This window comes from Oncorhynchus tshawytscha, linkage group LG26 (genome assembly GCF_018296145.1).
Source record: "Oncorhynchus tshawytscha isolate Ot180627B linkage group LG26, Otsh_v2.0, whole genome shotgun sequence".
Taxonomy (NCBI): Eukaryota; Metazoa; Chordata; class Actinopteri; order Salmoniformes; family Salmonidae; genus Oncorhynchus; species Oncorhynchus tshawytscha.
In genome coordinates this window covers 19,532,367-19,552,340 of record NC_056454.1, presented here as the reverse complement: position 1 = coordinate 19,552,340, position 19,974 = coordinate 19,532,367, and the positions used below count along the sequence as shown (strand labels likewise).

The window sequence follows — 19,974 nt, the reverse complement described above, 5'->3', positions numbered from 1 at the left end:
ATGTACAGCTGCAGCGATCGGTTAGCTGCTCAGATAGCAGATGTTTAAAGTTGGTGAGGGAGATAAAAGTCTCCAACTTCAACGCACACCCACTTCTGTTTAGCAGCTAGTGCTAAAATCACAATCCCAGTGGGTCAGAGGTTTATATACACTCAATTAGTATTTGCTAGCATTGCCTTTAAATTGCTTAACTTGGGTCCAACGTTTCGGGTAGCCTTCCACAAGCTTCCCACAATAAGTTGGGTGAATTTTGGCCCATTCCTCCTGACAGAGCTGAACCGAGTCAGGTTTATAGGCCTCCATGCTCGCACACCCTTTTTCAGTTCTGCCCACAAATGTTCTATAGGATTAAGGTCAGCGCTTTGTGATGGTCACTCCAATACCTTGACATTGTTGTCCTTAAGTCATTTTACAACAATTTTGGAAGTATCCTTGGGGTCATTGTCCATTTGGAAGACCCATTTGAAACCAAGTTTTAACTTCCTGACTGATTGAGATGTTGCTTCATTATATCCACATAATTTTCCTCCTCATGATTCCATCTATTTTGTGAAGTTCACCAGTCCCTCCTGCAGCAAAGCACCCCCACAACATGATGTTGCCACCCCCGTGCTTCACGGTTGGGATGAGTTTCTTCAGCTTGCAAGCCTCCCCCTTTTTCCACCAAACATAACGATGGTCATTATGGCCAAACAGTTCTATTTTTGTTTCATCAGACCAGAGGACATTTCTACAAAAAGTACGATTTTTGTCCCCATGTGCAGTTGCAAACCATAGTCTGGCTTTTTTATGGCGGTTTTGGAGCAGTGGCTTCTTTCTTGCTGAGCGGCCTTTCAGGTTATGTCGATAAAGGACTTGTTTTACTGTGGATATAGATACTTTTGAACCTGTTTCCTCCAGCATCTTCACACGATCCTTTGCTGTTGTTCTGGGATTGATTTGCACTTTTCGCACCAAAGTACGTTAATCTCTAGGAGACAGAACGTCTCCTTCCTAAGCCATATGACGGCTGTGTGGTCCCACGGTGTTTATACTTGCGTACTATTGTTTGTACAGATGAACGTGGTACCTTCAGGCATTTGAAAATTGCTGCCAAGGTTGAACCAGACTTGTGGAGGTCTACAATGTTTTTCCTGAGGTCTTGGCTGATTTCTTTTGATTTTCCCATGATGTCAAGCAAAGAGGTACTGAGTTTGAAGGTAGGCCTTGAAATACATCTACAGGTACACCTCCAATTAACTCAAATGATGTCAAGAAGCTTCTAAAGCCATTAAATCATTTTCTGGAATTTTCCAAGCTGTTTAAAGGCACAGTCAACTTAGTGTATGTACACTTCTGACCCACTGGAATTGTGATACAGTGAATTATAAGTGAAGTAATCTGTCTCTGAACAATTGTTGGAAAAATGACTTGTGTCATGCACAAAGTAGTTGTCCTAACTGACTTGCCAAAACTATAGTTGGTTAACAAGAAATTTGTGGAGTGGTTGAAAAACGAGTTTTAATGACTCCAACCTAAGTGTATGTAAACTTCCTACTTCAACTGTACATTATCCATGTCGTTGTTCAGCCACGACTCAGAGAAACATATTACAGGTCTTCAGGTCCCGTTGATAGGATAGTCTCGAACGGAGCTCATCCAGATTGTTCTCCAGTGATTGTACATACGCCAATAGAGTGGAGGGTAGAGGCAGATTATTTATTAACTAAAGGTTATTTTGTCAGGGTGCCCACACGTCGGCCTCTCTTACGCCATATTTTCCTTTTACGGGTTTTGCCGATTAGGACCTGGTATGTTGTGAGCAGTGTATCCTATGCTGCCGACTCACTGAAGTAGAACATTATGTACAAAAAAAGTTAAGATCAGTGCAAAAAAATATACAAAATAGCAGGAACCCGTAAAACGGCAGCTATCCATTGCAGCGTCATTCTATATACAAGCCTCAGGGGTGGACTGGGACCAGAAATTGGCTCTGGCATTTTTATTACACAGGACAATTGATTTCCTTGAGGCCCCACAATGGCCCATATTTTTCTCAAGTCCCCCACACCAGCCAATGTTATTTGTTCAGTCCCACATTATTAGCCAGATAATTATCATTTTGCTAAAAAATACAAGTAAGACAGGCCCACTAGGCTAGAAATGGACCAGCCCATCTAGCATTTGCCCGAAATGCCAGATGGCAGTCCGCCCCTGGTCAGCCTGGAGATGACAGGGAGTTACTATAGCACAGCTGTCTAGTTTGCATGGCTTGGGCTCTGGACACAAGGCCAGATTGTGACATAATTTCCTTAGGCAAGCTCTCAGAAATCATTTGACATGAAATGGAAATAGGATCAAATCAAACTGTGATACAAAACATAAGAAACCACAAAGGAGAGTTTTTGTCAAATGAGAGCCTAATTTAACAGAAGAATAGCTTGGCACACACAAAATACTTTAATAGGCAGACCGAACATGTTTTTTCTCCTACATTATCATCATTGAAATCCCGAATTCTGTTTGAGAAACAGTTTATTGCAGGTTTTTCCAAGGACAGCATATAATAGGCGTTTGCCAAGAAAGTGAAAGTCTGTAAGGCTTAGTGAAAGTGAAAGTGTGCCAAATTATTTGAGAGCTGCCCTAGAAGCATATGAGCGTACAGAAAAATATTGAACACATTCAGAACCATGGTAAAACTGTGTTTCTTTTGGCTTTTTCTTTCATTATACACCACCATAAACGCAGGTAAGATGAACTTTTTATTCTCTGTCATATCTAATTTAGTATTGATTCTAGGAGCTTTTCAGACATTGTAAAAAATATTCACTGATCTTGTTTTCACCTTCACTCACATTCAGGATCTCATTCTCTGTTGGCATTCGCAACTTGTATCTCAGGAGAAGCACCTTTCCCTGAGTGTAGTGTTGTGTTGATGCAGGATGACATTCAAGTTGGCTACTTTGACTCCAACACGGAGCAGTTTATTCACAAGGGACCTTGCGCCCCAGACGAAACAGAGGTTGACGTAGCCCAAGATGCAGCTAATGTGTTTGGACACATGTTCCTCAGCATGAAAAGGCGACTGTCAGACCTGAGGTATCGCTTTAATTCCACAGGGAATATAGATGTTCAGCAGAGAATGGCTGGCTGTGAGATGTTGGATACTGGTGAACCAGGCCTTATTCTGTCCACAGATGCTTTCAATGCAATTTTAGCTGATTTAATATATTACAACATGACACATTATTCATACAATTCCGGAAACCTACTGTCGCCATGGAGTGAGGTGCATCAAACATATGCAAAATGGCGTTATCAGACCATTTACCTACCCATTTGCATAAAAACATTGAAGAAATTTCTGGAGAGATTGAAGAACTTTGTGATGCGTAAAGTGCGTCCCAGAGTCAGGCTCACACAGAAAGCCATGTCTGGAGGAGCCCGTGTGAGCTGTCTGGCGTATGGTTTTTACCCCCGCCACATCAATCTGACCCTGCTGAGAGACGGCCAGCCAATAGTAGAACAGGACATGACTGGGGGCCAGTTGCTGCCCAATGGAGACGGGACCTACCAGCTGAGAAAGAGTCTGGAGGTCAACACAGAGGAGCTGAGAGAGAGACACAACTACACCTGCACCACCTCCCACCTCAGTCTGGACAACAAGCTGGATGTCAGCTGGATACCTGAGTCTGGGATCGACAGTGTGGGTCTTTATGTCAAGTCAGGTCCACTGGGCATGGTGGCCATAATTATTCTACTCAGTATTTTCGTTTGTGTAAGGAGGAGAAACGCGGCTGGCTCCCAGACATTGTCACAGCTCTCCAATGCTAATGATGCCCAAGTGGCCGAGCAAATGAGCCTATCTTCACATTCTGAGACCTGATATATTTGCTGCTGCCACTCATGCAAAGACTTCAAAGTGAAAAGCCAATACAATGAAGGCTGATCTAAATTATACAGTATATAGCCTAGTAAAGACACGTATTTTTATGATGCAGTGGTGTATAAGCAATCCGAAAATGTGTACTGACAGTGCTATGACGTATGTATTGATTTGATATGTAAAAAAGTGTTTTGTACTGCATTAAAGACCCATAAAAAAATCATCATGACACAAAAAGATCATTGGAGTTTGGTTAAGTACAAATGAGGAGCAGGAAATCTTACCCTAGAACAAAAACAGAATATCAGAAATACTGTTTATCCTGCTTATCACACCGTATTTCACATCAGATACCATAGGATATGAATATTCGGTCAGATTCTTGATGTACTGTACTTTATTAGAGGGGCAGCAGACTTCAGCCAGCTCCAGGGGCTGCAACTCTACTTCACACCACATGGTGTCGCTCCAAATTAAAATTAGCCCTCTACCAGAAACTCAATTAGGTTGCCGGATTTATGTGTAATTCCAGTTCCCAGTCCATTCTGACATAGACTACACAAAGATATTGAAAGGGGATATCGCACAGAGACAGTAGTCTATTTTATGAATACATTTCATGCTATGATAGGCTACAAGATGAAACTTTTTTTTAAACTTATGAATGAGACTATTAACAATTCTTGAATAAGATCGGCATTGTCCACATTTCATATAATACATCGTTAAATAAATTGTTAATTAGTTTAATTAGATAACAATGTTTTACCACATTCTGTTCAAAAACTGCCCAGTGATAGAAGACGGAAATATCAGGGTCAGGGATATAAATAAAACGTAAAAGTATTACACGTACTGTGTGCCCGGTAAGAATTACGTCTCTGACCACTTAGAGACACACACAAGTTGTTTACAAACACATAGCTACCGGGGATGACGCCAGCCAGCGGAGCATCATCCTAGGAATAGAAAACGGTCAATGATAGGCCTTTACCGTAAAATCATGCACAGTGCGTTTTCTCAATTCAATTCAAGGTGCTTTATTGACATGGGAAACATATGTTAACACTTGGCCAAAGCAAGTGAAGTAGATAATATACAAAAGTGAAATAAACAATACAAATGAACAAACATTACACTCACAGAAATTCCAAAAGAATAAGAATTTCTCTCTCCCTTTCCCTATCTCTCCCTCCTCTCTCTCTCTCCCGCCTCCTCGGAGTCACCGCCCCGGCTGTGGGACGGGGAGACTTTAAAACCAGTCTTGAGACGCGGGACACTGTCAGAGGGACAGCGCTTTGCTTTAGCAGACTAGTAGCGGACAGAGCGCGCAGAGTGCAAACACGTTGTTATTGGAGATACCCGCGGAGTTTACTTCGTCCCGAACAAGTTCATTATACTGGATACCTTTGAGATTCACAAGACACGAAAAATGAAGTCTCCAAAGTTGAAGTCTCAAGGCAAATGTAAGTTAGACCATCTCATTTGTTGTTCTGTCGACTTCCACTGGACAATGCACTGAACAACTGACCAGGCATGGCGTTATTGGACCTTTCAGAAAGGGAGCCATGAAGTTGTGAAACCGTGCAAGTGTGGTTCTTATTCAACAGCTGTTACAATGTAACATTGTTTCAATTTAACATGTGTGTTGCACATATTTCAATGACACAAAAACAGACTGTCGATAGGTTGCATGGGATAGGCTAAATTAATAGAGAGCTATTTATTTTATTAACTGAAATGAAGTAAAGAAAAATATATTTTGATTGAGAATCGTTGTGGGATAGGCATACCAGTCCAGCCAGTATAGTAACACATGCTTATTCCCTCCGTTATTTCAGCTAAATTCCTTGAGGAGGATGATCTGTCTGACGTGCTGTGTGAGTTCGACGCGGTGATCGAGGATTTCACTTCCCCGATGGAGAAGAGACACTTCCAGTACGACGAGCACCTGAAGACGGTGAAGAGACGGAGCAGTGCTAGCGTCAGTGACAGTGGCATCAGCGACTCAGAAAGTAAGTGAACCTTGCACGCACAGACACACACGAACACACACAGTTGTCCTAATACCTGAAAGACAGTGTAGCAATTGTGCTGGAATGCCTGCAACAGGGTTTGAACCAACGACCTCGCAGCTACAACAGAGGCTACAATTACATAGCCTACAGGGCGGCAACAGTAGCAGTACACACATTCTCAAGTAGTGACAGTACCAGTATCAGTAGCCTAGATATGTTACTGTTTGCACTTTGAGGCTCACAATTCCTTTTACTCTGTATAGTGCCTGACATAATTGCCATTCGTGCTAGATTATACATTGTCATGTGTCCCACAAGTGCTCTTCCCGGTCTGCTGAAAACCTATAGCAGGCGGACACACACACACACACACACACTCCCTACAGCCACACACTCCCTGATAAGCATCAATGTTTGACTTGGAACTGGAAACCTTCAATTTCTCAGACAGACCATGCCTCGGTGGATGCCTCTGTCTCTGGAAATGCTTTCTCTAACCCTAACCCTAACCATCCTCACTCAGTGCAACTGAATGAGTGGTCTCTCTCTCACTCTCTCTGTCGCTCTCTCTCTCGCTCTCTCTCTTCCCAGATCAGAGTATCTGCCAGCCTCTCCTCATGTTCAGAATGCCTTCTCACTAACCTACATCCCAGACTGACAGTTCTGCTATTGTTGCCCACTCTGGGGTGCAGCTCTCTTTCAGCCATCCATCAGTCCTTACACACAATAGCTCTCCCCTGCATGAGACAGGTCACTCGTCAATGGACTACCATGGAGAGGACAGGACCCACACAGGAATCCTGGACCTAACGTTTTTACACTCGTCTGTAGATAACATGTTCTGGTAACCCTTCACATTAGGTTCCTCTGAAAATCTGTGTACAGTAGTTATGCTATAGTTATTCTGTAATTACTCAAGTAAAAACATTAAATGGACCTATTATTACGTAGTCTTTTAGTTGTTACTAAAACAGAGAAATGAAATAGTAACTCTCTCTGTGAATGCCAGGCCCCGGTCTTAAACACGCAAAACTGGACACTACCCTTCCTAACTCGTCCTGAGGACGTGAAGTTTGTCGAACACTCTACAGAGCACCATGAAGTTATCCTTTCACCTCTTCCCACAGAAATCCCAACCCACTCGCATGTGGTTGGGAAATTAAATCAATGTTCACTTGGGGAGCGGGAGCATATTTCTGTCTATGTGTAACTGTGTGAGGTTATCACATTTGGGTTAGGGCCCGAGGCATAGCACAGACACACACACACACACACACACAAACACCCCGTATGGTAATGCACAGCTTGACGTCTGGGAGACTTCATAGCTGCTTATGACAATGAAATCTAAGCGCGTACAGGCTATCACAGAGACATGGCTGGCTTGGAATATGGGCGCTTGTGTGCCAAATATGCAGCAGTAGCTCAATCTAAATCCAAGATCTCTGGACCTAGATCAAGGTTTTGTGTGTGTGTGTGTGTGTGTGTGTGTGTGTGTGTGTGTGTGTGTGTGTGTGTGTGTGTGCACGTACTTGAATGTGGTGCTGAGAGGTAGAGGTCAGGGGTTACTCTAGGTATGTGCTGTACATCAGAGCCACTCTGTCAGGGTCCAGTGGAACTCTTGAGTGAGGAGAGAAAGAGAGAGAGAGAGAGAGAGAGAGAGAGAGAGAGAGAGAGAAAGATATTTTGAGGTTTGCAGGTTAAGCTGCTTATGCTATAGTAGTTAGCCTCATACTCCTAGTCAGACCTGTCAAGAGTGTTAATAATACAAGGATTAAGTAGCAGACCAGCAGACCTCAATCTAAGCAGGAGTTGAGAAAGGGGTTCCATTACCTTTGAATTGGAGACAGCACAGGGAAGTGGATTCATTTCTGTTGAAAATGACCACAGTAAAACAACTCGTTTTTGGGACGTCCATCCATCTCCAGTACCCACCCTGACTTTATAACATACTTTATAGTCGGACAAAACTCAGCTGTGTAGAATTGAAATGAATTCCACGGTACTGCCCATTTCTATACTGTACGGAGGAGAAACAACTGTTCTCTTACTCTCTCCTTCTCCCAACACCATTCCTTTCCTGGAAAAAAACAAACAGTGATACAGATCTGTCGTGTTCTGTGGCCGGCTGAAATATCTACTGGTGGAATCAAAGTGTTCATTATGTCACTTATGCAATCACACAGCCAACGCTTTGACCACATAGAGCCTGACTTACCCAGTTTTACCACTGTGGGGGAATGCAGGAGTGAGGGTGGTAACGTGTGTGTGTGTGTGTGTGTGTGTGTGTACTAGACGTGGCAGAGTTAAATCAAGCACACACTATTTATCACACAGGAGAAATATGTCCCTCTCTGAATTAGGGTTAGGGCTACATCTCAATAGTTATAGAGAGAGCCAGAGAAAGAGAGAGAGAGAGAGAGCCCAGCTGTTAAACAGTGGTATTTTGTTTTGTCCCTGTTTGAGGGGCCCTCATTGACTTCCCACCACCCTCTACTCATGTCCCCGCTCTGACCCTTTCACGCTAACCAGATGACTTCTGTCAACTTATGAGTTAGGGAGCCCAGTCTGCTTGTGGGTGTGTGTGTGCGTGTGTGTGTGTGTGTGTGTGTGTGTGTAAATGTGTAAGTGTGTGCGTGTGCAAAACATATGATTGTGGCAATAGGCCCTACAGCTGCTTCGGGCATACAGAAAGGTGATCAGTCTTTTAATCTCTCCCTTTCTCTCTCGCTCTCTCCCCCTCTCTCTTCCTCTCTTTCTCTCTCTCAGGTGCTGGGTCGCTCAACAGGAACAGCTTCAGTTTCAGTGATGAGAGACTGAACTCTCCCAATGTCTTTTCTCCCTCTCCCACCTCCCCCCCACCTCTCACATCACCCAGAGGTGAGCCTCGACACACACACGTATGCACGCACACACACTCGCACACACAAAAATGCAAACGTGCACACACACAACAGTCAGCATTCTCACCTTTACACACACACGTCATTCTGCCTACAACTTTTCTATACCGTATGCAAAGTCTTGTCCCAGTTTGACAACAGGAGACATTTGCCAAAATGCAGCTCAGTATCACTCCTGTTTAGACAGAAGGATAGATGCAGGATTAAACATGATGTGTGTTTTAGGAGAATGTTACAATAGGCAGGCCTATTACCTTAGGCTTAGAGCACTTCAGCTATCCTCAGCTATTCCAATATGTCACCTATTAACTAATTAGCGTTCAAGTGACTCACTCTTCTTGTTTAGTATTGTAGTAGGTATGTATATATTTGTAGTAGATAATGCCATGTAATGCCCGATTCACATAATACAGGATGCATGTTCATTTGAGGTTATACAATTGCAGGTGGACAATACAGTTCTACTCTGTTCTATGCTATCATCTGACCCTCTCTCTATGTTGTTTACAGCCAAACTGGGAGACACTAAAGAACTGGAGGACTTCATTGCTGACCTTGACAAGACGTTAGCAAGTAAGCGCTAATAGCTTACACCATTCACAGTACACTGTAAAAAGTAACTGCCTAACTCATTAAAGACATTAGGTCGTGGCAACTCAAACATCTCCAATGGTCAGTAGAACTCAAATCATAAAAGTAGTACGAACGCAGATATCAAAAAGATTTGTTATCACTTCATGTTTTTGAGAACTGTTAACAAATATAAGTCAATATAACATTTATTCAAAACTGTAAGTTGTTCTTACTTTACTTCAAATAATAAAGTAATAGTCAGACACATTGATATTTGCGTAAAAAACACGATTTATCTGTGTTGTGCTGATATAGAATGACTACGTTTTTGCAAGCTATGAATACTTCATAGTGCCACTCGGCTTTGTCTTTAGAGGATTTATGATACTTGTAGACAATGCTGTAGGCCCCTTTCGAAGAAAGAAAAAGATATTTCTAGTATATAGTATTAAGCAGTTTTTTTGTGCTACGAGATGTAATTGATCATGATGAACAGATATCAAAGCCGTCGGACAAATTGAGGTTCAATAATGAGACAAGCCATTCCCACCATTAACGAGGTCATGTGCTCCGGTCTTAATGACAGAGGCGAATGCATCATCCTGTAATGCTTACAGCTCTATATCCAGTTACTGCTCTGTGTACTTGTGCTCAACAATGCTCGCTAAGGTGGGTTAAAATGACAAATCGTCAGATACATAAAGCAATGTTAAACATTAAGACACGATCACTGAAAATGACTAATCAGAACTACTTACGACTTAACCTTGAAAATGATTGGAATGAAGGTTAATCATTGAAGTAAAAGAGACCCTACATTTGAATGTTTACTACAACAAATACTCATGTTCAAGTAACTGCAAGCGTTCTAGTTCAGAATACATAACACCATTTAATGCCAACAAGCTCATAAAACACAAAACAGTTAAGTATTTACAACTTAAAAAGATAACAATATGGGCAGTGATGATGTGACTTTATTACGTTAAGAATTGAACACTGAAATAATTTGAGTTGGTTTTAGGCAACGGGTTTCCACAAAACAAAAATGTTAGAACAAATTATTATTATTATTATTTTTTACAATTTACTCAGTCAAGGGTGTGTGTTCTCTATGCTAACTATGTTAGATATGCTAACCACCACATGATTGTTACGCCTTGCTGTTTTTCCGAAACAATAAGGTCTTAGCTGTCAGCTCTAAACAGGGTTGGGGTATGGGGATGTATGAGGATGTATGGATAGACCATGTAAGGCCTCGAGGGAAAGGGAAGATATCCCTTTCAGCTGTCACTCATGTCATTATGTCTTGACACACACACACTCACACACATACACACAGTCACACACATACGCACACACACACACATACGCACACTCACACACATACGCACACTCACACACATACACACAGTCACACACATACACACACTCACACACATACACACACACATACACACACTCACACACATACGCACACTCACACACATACGCACACTCACACACATACACACACACATACACACACACACACGCAGCAGCCTATGTACGAATGTAACCAGAGAGAGAGCCTAGTTTATGTGGCGGGTACAGACCAACATAGCTCAGTTTATTTGTTTTGGACCAATCCTTTACTACAGTAGTCCAGGGTGTTGGAACTTGCATCAGGGCAGTTACATTGGAATGTGCCAGCGTAAAACCTGGGGTGGAATATCAACTGTAAATGTCAGCTTCGGAATTGGAATTACCAATGGAAGTGTTATGATGCTTTTCTTAACAGAGAAGGCCAGGTGGTTAGAGTACTGAATGTTCCTCATTCAAACCAATGGGACGGTTAGTCATTCAGTCACACCACGCGATGGGACAGCAAGTCACGTAAAGTAAAGGGACAGTCAGTTATTTGTCATTCTGGTTAAGCAGAGCCTGGCATTTTTATTAGGGTCTACAGTGTTAATGATGGCTGCTAAGTAAAACTGCCCCACACCTCCAAACTAAGAATAGTGTTGGACTGCCAAGGAGCCAGAGAGGCTATTGCTAAGCACTGTGTGTGTGTGTGTGTGAATTTGTCTATCCGTCTGTCCTGAGGTACGAAGAGGAGTCTACAGTCCATTACTAATCAAACGTCTGACTGTCTCTCCTTAGGCATGTGACACGGAGCCGAAGAGAAGTGGCAGAGACCCTTTTTTGGAGAGTAGCCATCGCGAGGAGGGGACACCCTGTCCAGCACCCCAGAACACGCACACACACACACCAGGAGTGCTGTGAACATAGCACAGGGACAGTCACAGTGACCGTCAGACTTGCTGAGCAACTTCATCTCAAGTCTGTGTCCCAATATTATAAGACAGCGTCATCTCCTTGTCTCCTTTCCTTCTCGTCGTCTCATTTCCCTCATGATCTGAGCTGATTGGACTGGATAGTTTTTTCTAGGTTTGCACGGTAAGAATGGGCTAATCTGAAATGGAACCTCATGTTCTATTGCACTATATGGCATAGAGTGATATTTCGTACGCAGCCCCAGTTTATAAACTATTAGCAGTCATGGAAGAGAGGAGACTAGGGGAGGAGATTAAGAAGGAGACAAGGAAAGGAAGCTTTGTAAAAGTATTGGGACCCTGTTAGACAGACAAACACCATCTCACATACACGGGACAGGCTGTGCGTCCTTTATACATAACTTGAGCTGGAAGAGTATTTAAGAAATGTCTTTTTACAATATAAGTATATTTGTAATTGTATAGAGCTGGTCATTGTAAATGTATCAATGCTACTTTTTTTGTGAAATATATTTTTGTATCTATGTGTAAATACTAATTGTTTCAAATTCTATTGCCTTGGTATTAAAAAGCGTATGATAAGTTTAAGGTTTGGCACACGTTGACTGAAGTTGAGATGTTTGATATTTCTAACGAATGCAAACTAAAATCTGGATTAGCTCTGAAAAACTGGAATGCAACAAAATGTATTGAATACAGCTAATATCAATTGCCTACCAGAGAATATTAAAATGAAATATTGTTTTAAAATATCTCTTTTCGTTTTTACCCCCCGCTTGCTTTATTCGTCTCCCTTTTAACAGGGCTATATTTGGGGGAGTTTGAGTGACAGCTGGTCACTGGCCACCGCCTTGGCACTGAAGGACTGTGTCCCTCTGTGTCCCTGTCTCTATAACTTCTATGAGTGGTAGTCAGTGACCTGCTGTTGGTGTCTGTGCAGCTCTGTACACAGCTTTGTGGGGCGTAGACAGACATACTGAAATAGACATTCCAATTCCCAGTGCTCTTGTGATCATTACTCAACCCTTCAGCAAAGCCAGTGGTTATGAAACTATGGCTATTTATAGACTGAGGTTGGTGAATGGCAGGTGGGGTTAGGAGGTGTCTATAAGGGATGTCCTGTTGGTCAGGGTCACAGGTCGTTGAGAAAAGACAGACTTCCCCCCAGCGGCTCCACAGTAACATTACAGCTAGCGACGATGAGGAGTTCACCTCTTTCTACTGGGATCTTTTAGCTAATTTTGTTTTCATATCAAATGACTCACGAAAGACCAGAGTTAAAGAGTTTGGAGACTCTCCTCTGACTGCCATCCCTATCTGCATGTGACTGAAGCAGCCAGATATCTGCCAGTCTGTGTTGCTGCAACCATGGGAGCAGGAAGCTGGCAGAGACCCACCCTCCATTTTGTTTCTTTAGTACAGTTGGCACAGGGCAAAGCAGAGCCCACTACAGCCCAGCCGCAGTCCACCTGTTGGCATTGTCCTGTGCCAGGGAGAAACTGAGTCCCGGTAGACATGTTGACACAACACATGATCCCTCCGGGCCCGATGGTCTCTTGGCTTCTAAAACAACGCACCCTGCCGGCAGCGCCGGGCGCCTTTTTGGCACTGCTAGCATGTTGGGAATGGCGCTGCATGGGCTTGGCAGTTGGCAGTGGACCCGGCCTCTAGATCCCAGAGAGATGCCAGCCGCATCCAGGGGCACTGGGCTGGAAGTGTGGGAAAGACGAGGGACATGGATCAGGTAAGGGGGCAGTGGGGTAGATGGCAGGGTGTGGACGTTGGGCAAGCAGGGGTATTAGTTGGGTAGAGGTCTCGGAGGGTTATTCAATGGGGGATGGTGGTGAAATAGGTAGGAGGAGGAGATGGCAATATTTGGACTCTTACAGTTCTCTACAATGATGCATGGGGAAGCGTCAGCTGGTTTGGACTGAACTGAGAAGTCTAAACCATTCACCTTATGATCATGCTAACGTGTTTTCAATGCACCTGTCAAAGACAGTTTGGTCATAGATGTTTCACTATGAATATGCACGCACATACACACACATGTTGTTTTCATCAGAAGAGAAAAGGTTGCAAATGTGTTCAATGCTTCCGGCAATCAGTACATAATACTACTCAAAATTGTATATAGTAGCTTTATCTGTAGTCAATCAGGTACAATATAGGGAAAGATCTAGGCAACAGAGACTGGCAAATCTTTATGATTTTTGACAACATTTGGGCATGCAGAGATGCAGAGAAGGAAGTTGGGTTACTTCTAAGTCATCATATCCAACATTGTGACCTTCCATTTTAGAGCTTTCTTTTGGTGTGGATTGAGGCCTATACAATCGTGGCCAAAAGTTTTGAGAATGACACAAATATTAATTTTCACAAAGTTTGCTGCTTCAGTGTCTTTAGATATTTTTGTCAGATGTTACTATGGAATACTGAAGCATAATTACAAGTATTTCATAAATGTCAAAGGCTTTTATTGACAATTACATGAAGTTGATGCAAAGAGTGAATATTTGCAGTGTTGACCCTTCCTTTTTCAAGACCTCTGCAATCCGCCCTGGCATGCTGTCAATTAACTTCTGGGCCACATCCTGACTGATGGCAGCCCATTCTTGCATAATCAATGCGTGGAGTTTGTCAGATTTTGTGGGTTTTTGTTTGTCCACCCGCCTCTTGAGGATTGACCACAAGTGCTCAATGGGATTAAGGTCTGGCCATGGTTTCCTGGCCATGGACCCAAAATATCGATGTTTTGTTCCCCGAGCCACTTAGTTATCACTTTTGCCTTATAGCAAGGTGCACCATCATGCTGGAAAAGGCGTTGTTCGTCACCAAACTGTTCCTGGATGGTTGGGAGAAGTTGCTCTCGGAGGATGTGTTGGTACCATTCTTTATTCATGGCTGTGTTCTTAGGCAAAATTGTGAGTGAGCCCTTGGCTGAGAAGTAACCCCACACATGAATGGTCTCAGGATGCTTTACTGTTGGCATGACACAGGACTGATGGTAGCGCTCACCTTTTCTTCTCCGGACAAGCTTTTTTCCGGATGCCCCAAACAATCGGAAAGGGGATTCATCAGAGGAAACGACTTTGCCCCAGTCCTCAGCAGTCCAATCCTTGTACCTTTTGCAGAATATCAGTCTGTCCCTGATGTTTTTCCTGGAGAGAAGTGGCTTCTTTGCTGCCCTTCTTGAAACCAGGCTATCCTCCAAAAGTCTTCACCTCACTGTGCATGCAGATGCACTCACACCTGCCTGCTGCCATTCCTGAGTAAGCTCTGTTCCGTTGGACTTTAGGAGACGGTCCTGGCGCTTGCTGGACTTTCTTGGTCGCCCTGAAGCCTTCTTCACAACAATTGAACTGCTCTCCTTGAAGTTCTTGATGATCCGATAAATGGTTGATTTCGGTGCAATCTTACTGGCAATATTCTTGCCTGTGAAGCCCTTTTTGTGCAACACAATGACAACGGGCACGTGTTTCCTTGCAGGTAACCATGGTTGACAAAGGAAGAACAATGATTCCAAGCACCACCCTCCTTTTGAAGCTTCCAGTCTGTTACTAAAACTCAATCTGCATGACAGAGTGATCTCTACTAACATATGAGACCAGTCTTTGTAATGAATACATGGAATTGGAGTGTGATGATACCGATGAATGATTCCTGCACACAAAGTGTCTATTTTCCATTTTCTTTTTGACCAGGAATTATATTTGATTTGTTGTTGGAAATTGTTTGGTGAAAATGCATAAAATAAAAGTAATTTCACATAATTCTGCACCTTTTGATAGTTGTACTTCCAATTTTGATCACCATGATTTAGTGACTGCAAAGAAAATCTATTGATCTACTGGAAAAAAAAATGTTAAATTGAACTTTCTGTTTTGCCTGCTTGGACTCAAGAGAAATGTATGTTTGTGTTAATCTTTTTTCAGATAGCCGTGTTCTTGTGATTAATGTATCAGACAGTGTTGAGGAATGTATTTATGTTTTGTAATGTCAACTACATTTTGAAAATGCATTTACTGTTTTGCAAAAGGCCACAGAGTTCTGTGTCTTGAGAACACTGTTTTGAAAATCGACAACGTTGCTCAAAGTAGTGCTTGTATGCGATCAAAAAAAAACTGCAACAACATTTCTACAAATGCAAAGCAGTTCTTTCTACAGTTATTCAGTTGCCGTGTCCTGCTGTGTAGTTTCTCAAGTTTCACATTCATTATGATGAAGACATGTTCTTTTCAGTCAATTTGACAGACATATGACCTAACAAGACATCTGTGTGACTATCATGACTCACTCTGCTATGAGGAAATGATGATGCAGACAACTACTGCTACGTTTTGTCTAAAATGGACAACTAGCCAAAGATTCACCTCATATTTGTCTACGAATGGAAATTAGTCAGCATGGCAAGAGATGGAGAATACTCCAATGAAGGGAAACCACCCACATCTCCAATCTGATTTCACACAATCCCAAGACTCCCATGACCTCCCACACACACGCACGGACACACACACACACACACACACACACACACACACACACACACACACACACACACACACACACACACACACACGCACACACGCACACGCACGCACACACACACACACACACACACACACACACACACACACACACACACACACACACACACACACACACACACACACACACACACACACATACACAAAAAAAACACACACGTCTTACTATACTTGTGAGGAATGTTTGGGGATCAACAATTGATTCTCATTCAAAATCCTATTTTTCTTAACCTCTAACCCTAAATCTAACCCTAACCCTAAACCCAATTCTTACCCACTAACCCCTAACCCTAATTCTAACTCTAAACCTAACCCCTGAACCTAAACCTGAACCCAACTCTTACCCACTAACCCCTAACCCTAATTCTAACTCTAAACCTAACCCCTGAACCTAAACCTGAACCCAACTCTTACCCACTAATCCCTAACCCTCATTCTAACCCTAAACCTAACCCCTGAACCTAAACCTGAACCCAACTCTTACCCACTAATCCCTAACCCTCATTCTAACCCTAAACCTATCCCCTGAACCTAAACCTGAACCCAACTCTTACCCACTAATCCCTAACCCTCATTCTAACCCTAAACCTAACCCCTGAACCTAAACCTGAACCCAACTCTTACCCACTAATCCCTAACCCTCATTCTAACCCTAAACCTAACCCCTAAGCCTAACCCTGAACCCAACTCTTACCCACTAATCCCTAACCCTCATTCTAACCCTAAACCTATCCCCTGAACCTAAACCTGAACCCAACTCTTACCCACTAACCCCTAACCCTCATTCTAACCCTAAACCTAACCCCTGAACCTAAACCTGAACCCAACTCTTACCCACTAACCCCTAACCCTCATTCTAACCCTAAACCTAACCCCTGAACCTAAACCTGAACCCAACTCTTACCCACTAATCCCTAACCCTCATTCTAACCCTAAACCTATCCCCTAAGCCTAACCTGCAAAATGTCCTCACTTGTCTGAATTTTAGTTGGTTTACTATTCTTGTGAGGACTTTTGGTACTCAGTGCCATTTAAGATGTGGGAGGATTATTTGATAAAAAGGTATGAGCATGACATTTTTATGAGCATGGCCTTATTTCTATTGCAGCATGTTGAATGACCAACCCAACAGATCCACAGATGACGCAATTTCTATTGTACTCCACACTGCCCTTTCCCACATGGACAAAAGGAACACCTACATGAGAATGCTATTCATTGACTTCAGCTCAGCATTCAACACCATAGTGCCCTCAAAGCTCATCACTAAGCTAAGGACCCTGGGACTAAACACCTCCCTCTGCAACTGGATCCTGGACTTCCTGACGGGCCGCCCCCCAGGTGGTAAGGGTAGGTAACAACACATCTGGCACACAGAAATAGGGAGATAGAGATTATCATTTTTTTCACTTTCACTTACTTAGCTAGCAAACGCAGCTACAGTGCCCTCCACTAATATTGGCACCCTTGGCAAAAAAATGTCTTTGAAAAAATGAAATAAATATTTTTCTCCAAAAAATATGTGCCACATATGTGGCACCCCTAGAAATTCTTATGAGTAAAATCTTACTTAAGTGTATTCCCATTCCTATTTTATGTTTTTACGTTCACCTGAGTGATTAGGAACACTTAAGTGGTAAGCCATTACTTCCTGTTTCACTGGGGTATAAATATGAGGTCACACACAGGCCAAGTTCACATAGTCTTCCATCACTATGGGAAAGACCCGAGAATACAGTAATGATGTGCGACAAAAGGTTGTTGAGCTGCACACATCAGGAAATGGTTATAAGAAAATAGCCCTACGGTTGAAAATGCCTATTTTCACTATCAGGGCAATAATTAAGAAGTCTAAAGCAATTGGAGATGTTAACAATCGGCCTGGAAGAGGACATGTGTCTATATTGACCCCACGCACAGTGAGGAGGATGGTTTGAGTGGACAAAAAATCTACAAGGATCACAGCTGGAGAATTGCAAATGTTAGTTGGGTCTTGGGGTCAGAAGGTCTCCAAGACTACAATCAGACGCCACATACATAACCACAAGTTGTTTGGGAGGGTTGCCATAAAAAAGCCTTTGCTGTCATCAAACAACAAACTCAAGTGCCTGCAGTTTGCCAAACATTACTGGAACTTTCAATGGGACTGGATTCTATGGTCAGATGAGACCAAAGTAGAGCTTTTTGGAAACAAACACCAGAGGTGGGTTTGTCGTAGACAGAAAGATATCCATACAGAAAGTACCTCATCCCCACTGTGAAGTATGGTGGTGGATCTTTGATGTTGTGGGGCTGTTTTTCATCCAAAGGCCATGGACAACTTGTTAGGATACTGACTCCATCAAATACCAGCAGATATTAAATCAAAATCGGACTGCCTCTGCTAGGAAGCTTAAATTGGGCCGTGGTTGGATCTTCCTGCAGGACAATGATCCAGAGCACACCCCAAAATCAACACAAAAATGGTTCATTGACCAAAGAATCAAGGTGTTGCCATGGCTATCCCAGTCCCCTGACCTAAACCCCATAGAAGACCTGTGGGATGAGCTGAAGAGGAGAGTGCACAAGCGTGGACCTCAGAATCTGAAGGATCTGGCGAGATTATCTATGGAGGAATGGTCTCAGATCCCTTGCCATGTGTTCTCCAACCTCATTGCGCATTATAGGAGAAGACTCAGAGCTGTTATCTATGACTATGGTGTTTGCAGGACATACTAGCATGGTTTGCCGGCCCATGACTTCATCTAGGGCCTAACATCACCCGTGCCAATATATCCTCCAAACACCGGCTTAGCGGGCATTATCACTTAAATTAGCTAAAGTAAAGTCATAGTCAGCATAGCTAATAGAACTAACAAGTTAGTAAACCCACTACATACAATTATGCAGTAATGTTAGTGTACTTAGTGTAATTAGTTACACCGGCGGGCAACGGAGGTAATAAATCAGTAATACCAAAAGTTTACCTTGACTTGGAAGAGTTGTGTTGTGTTGGAAAGTCATAGCCAGCTAGCTAACATAGCATCCCTTTGTTTGAGCAGGGTGTTTCAGTAGGCTAGCTGCATTTGCTAGCTAAATTAGTGAAAATCATGTGAAATCCATAGATTAGAGCCTAATGAATTTATTTAAATTGACTGATTTCCTGATATGAACTGTAACTCAGTAAAATATTTAAAACTGTTGCATGTTGCATTTGTGTTTTTGTTCAGTATATTTCTCATGTGTTTTTGTTCTACTTGACTTTTTTCATACAACTACTGATATCGATTACTGCATTGTTAGGAAAGAGCAAGCAAGAAATGCATTTCACTGTACTAGTGCACGTGACAATAAAATATGTATCCGTCCTGGTGTCTATTATTCCTGCTGACCTCTTGCCAGGTTGGCCTCTTGCCAGGTCGGCTCCAGGTCGGCCTCGTAAAATATTTTTTTAACCTCAAGGTTATTTCCTTGTTAAATAAAGGTGACATGAATATCTTCAATCTTCAATCTTTAGTAAAGTAAAGATAGTTCCCTCTCCCTCTCTTTTCAATAAAGATATACAGTGTGATGTGTAGGTATGAATTTGCTGAAAAGGCAAATTCAGAATGGCTCTAGGCCTACATTGGTGATAAAAATAATTTCAGTGTCACGCTCTGACCTTAGATATCTCTGTTTTCTTTATATTTTGGTTAGGTCAGGGTGTGACGAGGTTGGGTATGCTAGTTTTTGTATTGTCTAGGGTTTTTGTATGTCTAGAGTTTTGTAGGTCTAGGTATTTGTATGTCTATGGTGGCCTGATATGGTTTC

General features: G+C 42.6%; 2 protein-coding genes across 2 annotated transcripts; both read left to right on the top strand.

Annotated features, from left to right (window-relative positions):
* The first annotated feature begins 2,609 nt into the window (after positions 1 to 2,609).
* LOC112225315 (major histocompatibility complex class I-related gene protein) lies at positions 2,610 to 4,153 on the top strand. The gene is made up of 2 exons (XM_024389139.2): positions 2,610 to 2,727; positions 2,841 to 4,153. The coding sequence occupies exons 1-2, from the start codon at positions 2,670 to 2,672 to the stop codon at positions 3,863 to 3,865; spliced, it is 1,083 nt and encodes a 360-aa protein (XP_024244907.1). The 5' UTR covers positions 2,610 to 2,669; the 3' UTR covers positions 3,866 to 4,153.
* A 977-nt stretch (positions 4,154 to 5,130) lies between these two features.
* On the top strand, positions 5,131 to 12,385 carry rgcc (regulator of cell cycle). Its single transcript, XM_024389134.2, has 5 exons — positions 5,131 to 5,331; positions 5,707 to 5,880; positions 8,653 to 8,763; positions 9,297 to 9,359; positions 11,502 to 12,385. Exons 1-5 carry the CDS (start codon positions 5,298 to 5,300, stop codon positions 11,507 to 11,509), a joined length of 390 nt encoding a protein of 129 aa, XP_024244902.1. The 5' UTR covers positions 5,131 to 5,297; the 3' UTR covers positions 11,510 to 12,385.
* The last annotated feature ends 7,589 nt before the right edge of the window (positions 12,386 to 19,974 follow it).

Bases quoted from the DNA above. Each gene is read 5' to 3' on its own strand.
- LOC112225315 (XM_024389139.2), top strand. From the start codon at position 2,670: ATGGTAAAACTGTGTTTCTTTTGGCTTTTTCTTTCATTATACACCACC. The intron at 2,728-2,840 runs GTAAGATGAACT...ACTCACATTCAG, and splicing joins ATACACCACCATAAACGCAG to GATCTCATTCTCTGTTGGCA.
- rgcc (XM_024389134.2), top strand. From the start codon at position 5,298: ATGAAGTCTCCAAAGTTGAAGTCTCAAGGCAAAT. The intron at 5,881-8,652 runs GTAAGTGAACCT...TCTCTCTCTCAG, and splicing joins TGGCATCAGCGACTCAGAAA to GTGCTGGGTCGCTCAACAGG. The intron at 8,764-9,296 runs GTGAGCCTCGAC...TGTTGTTTACAG, and splicing joins ACCTCTCACATCACCCAGAG to CCAAACTGGGAGACACTAAA.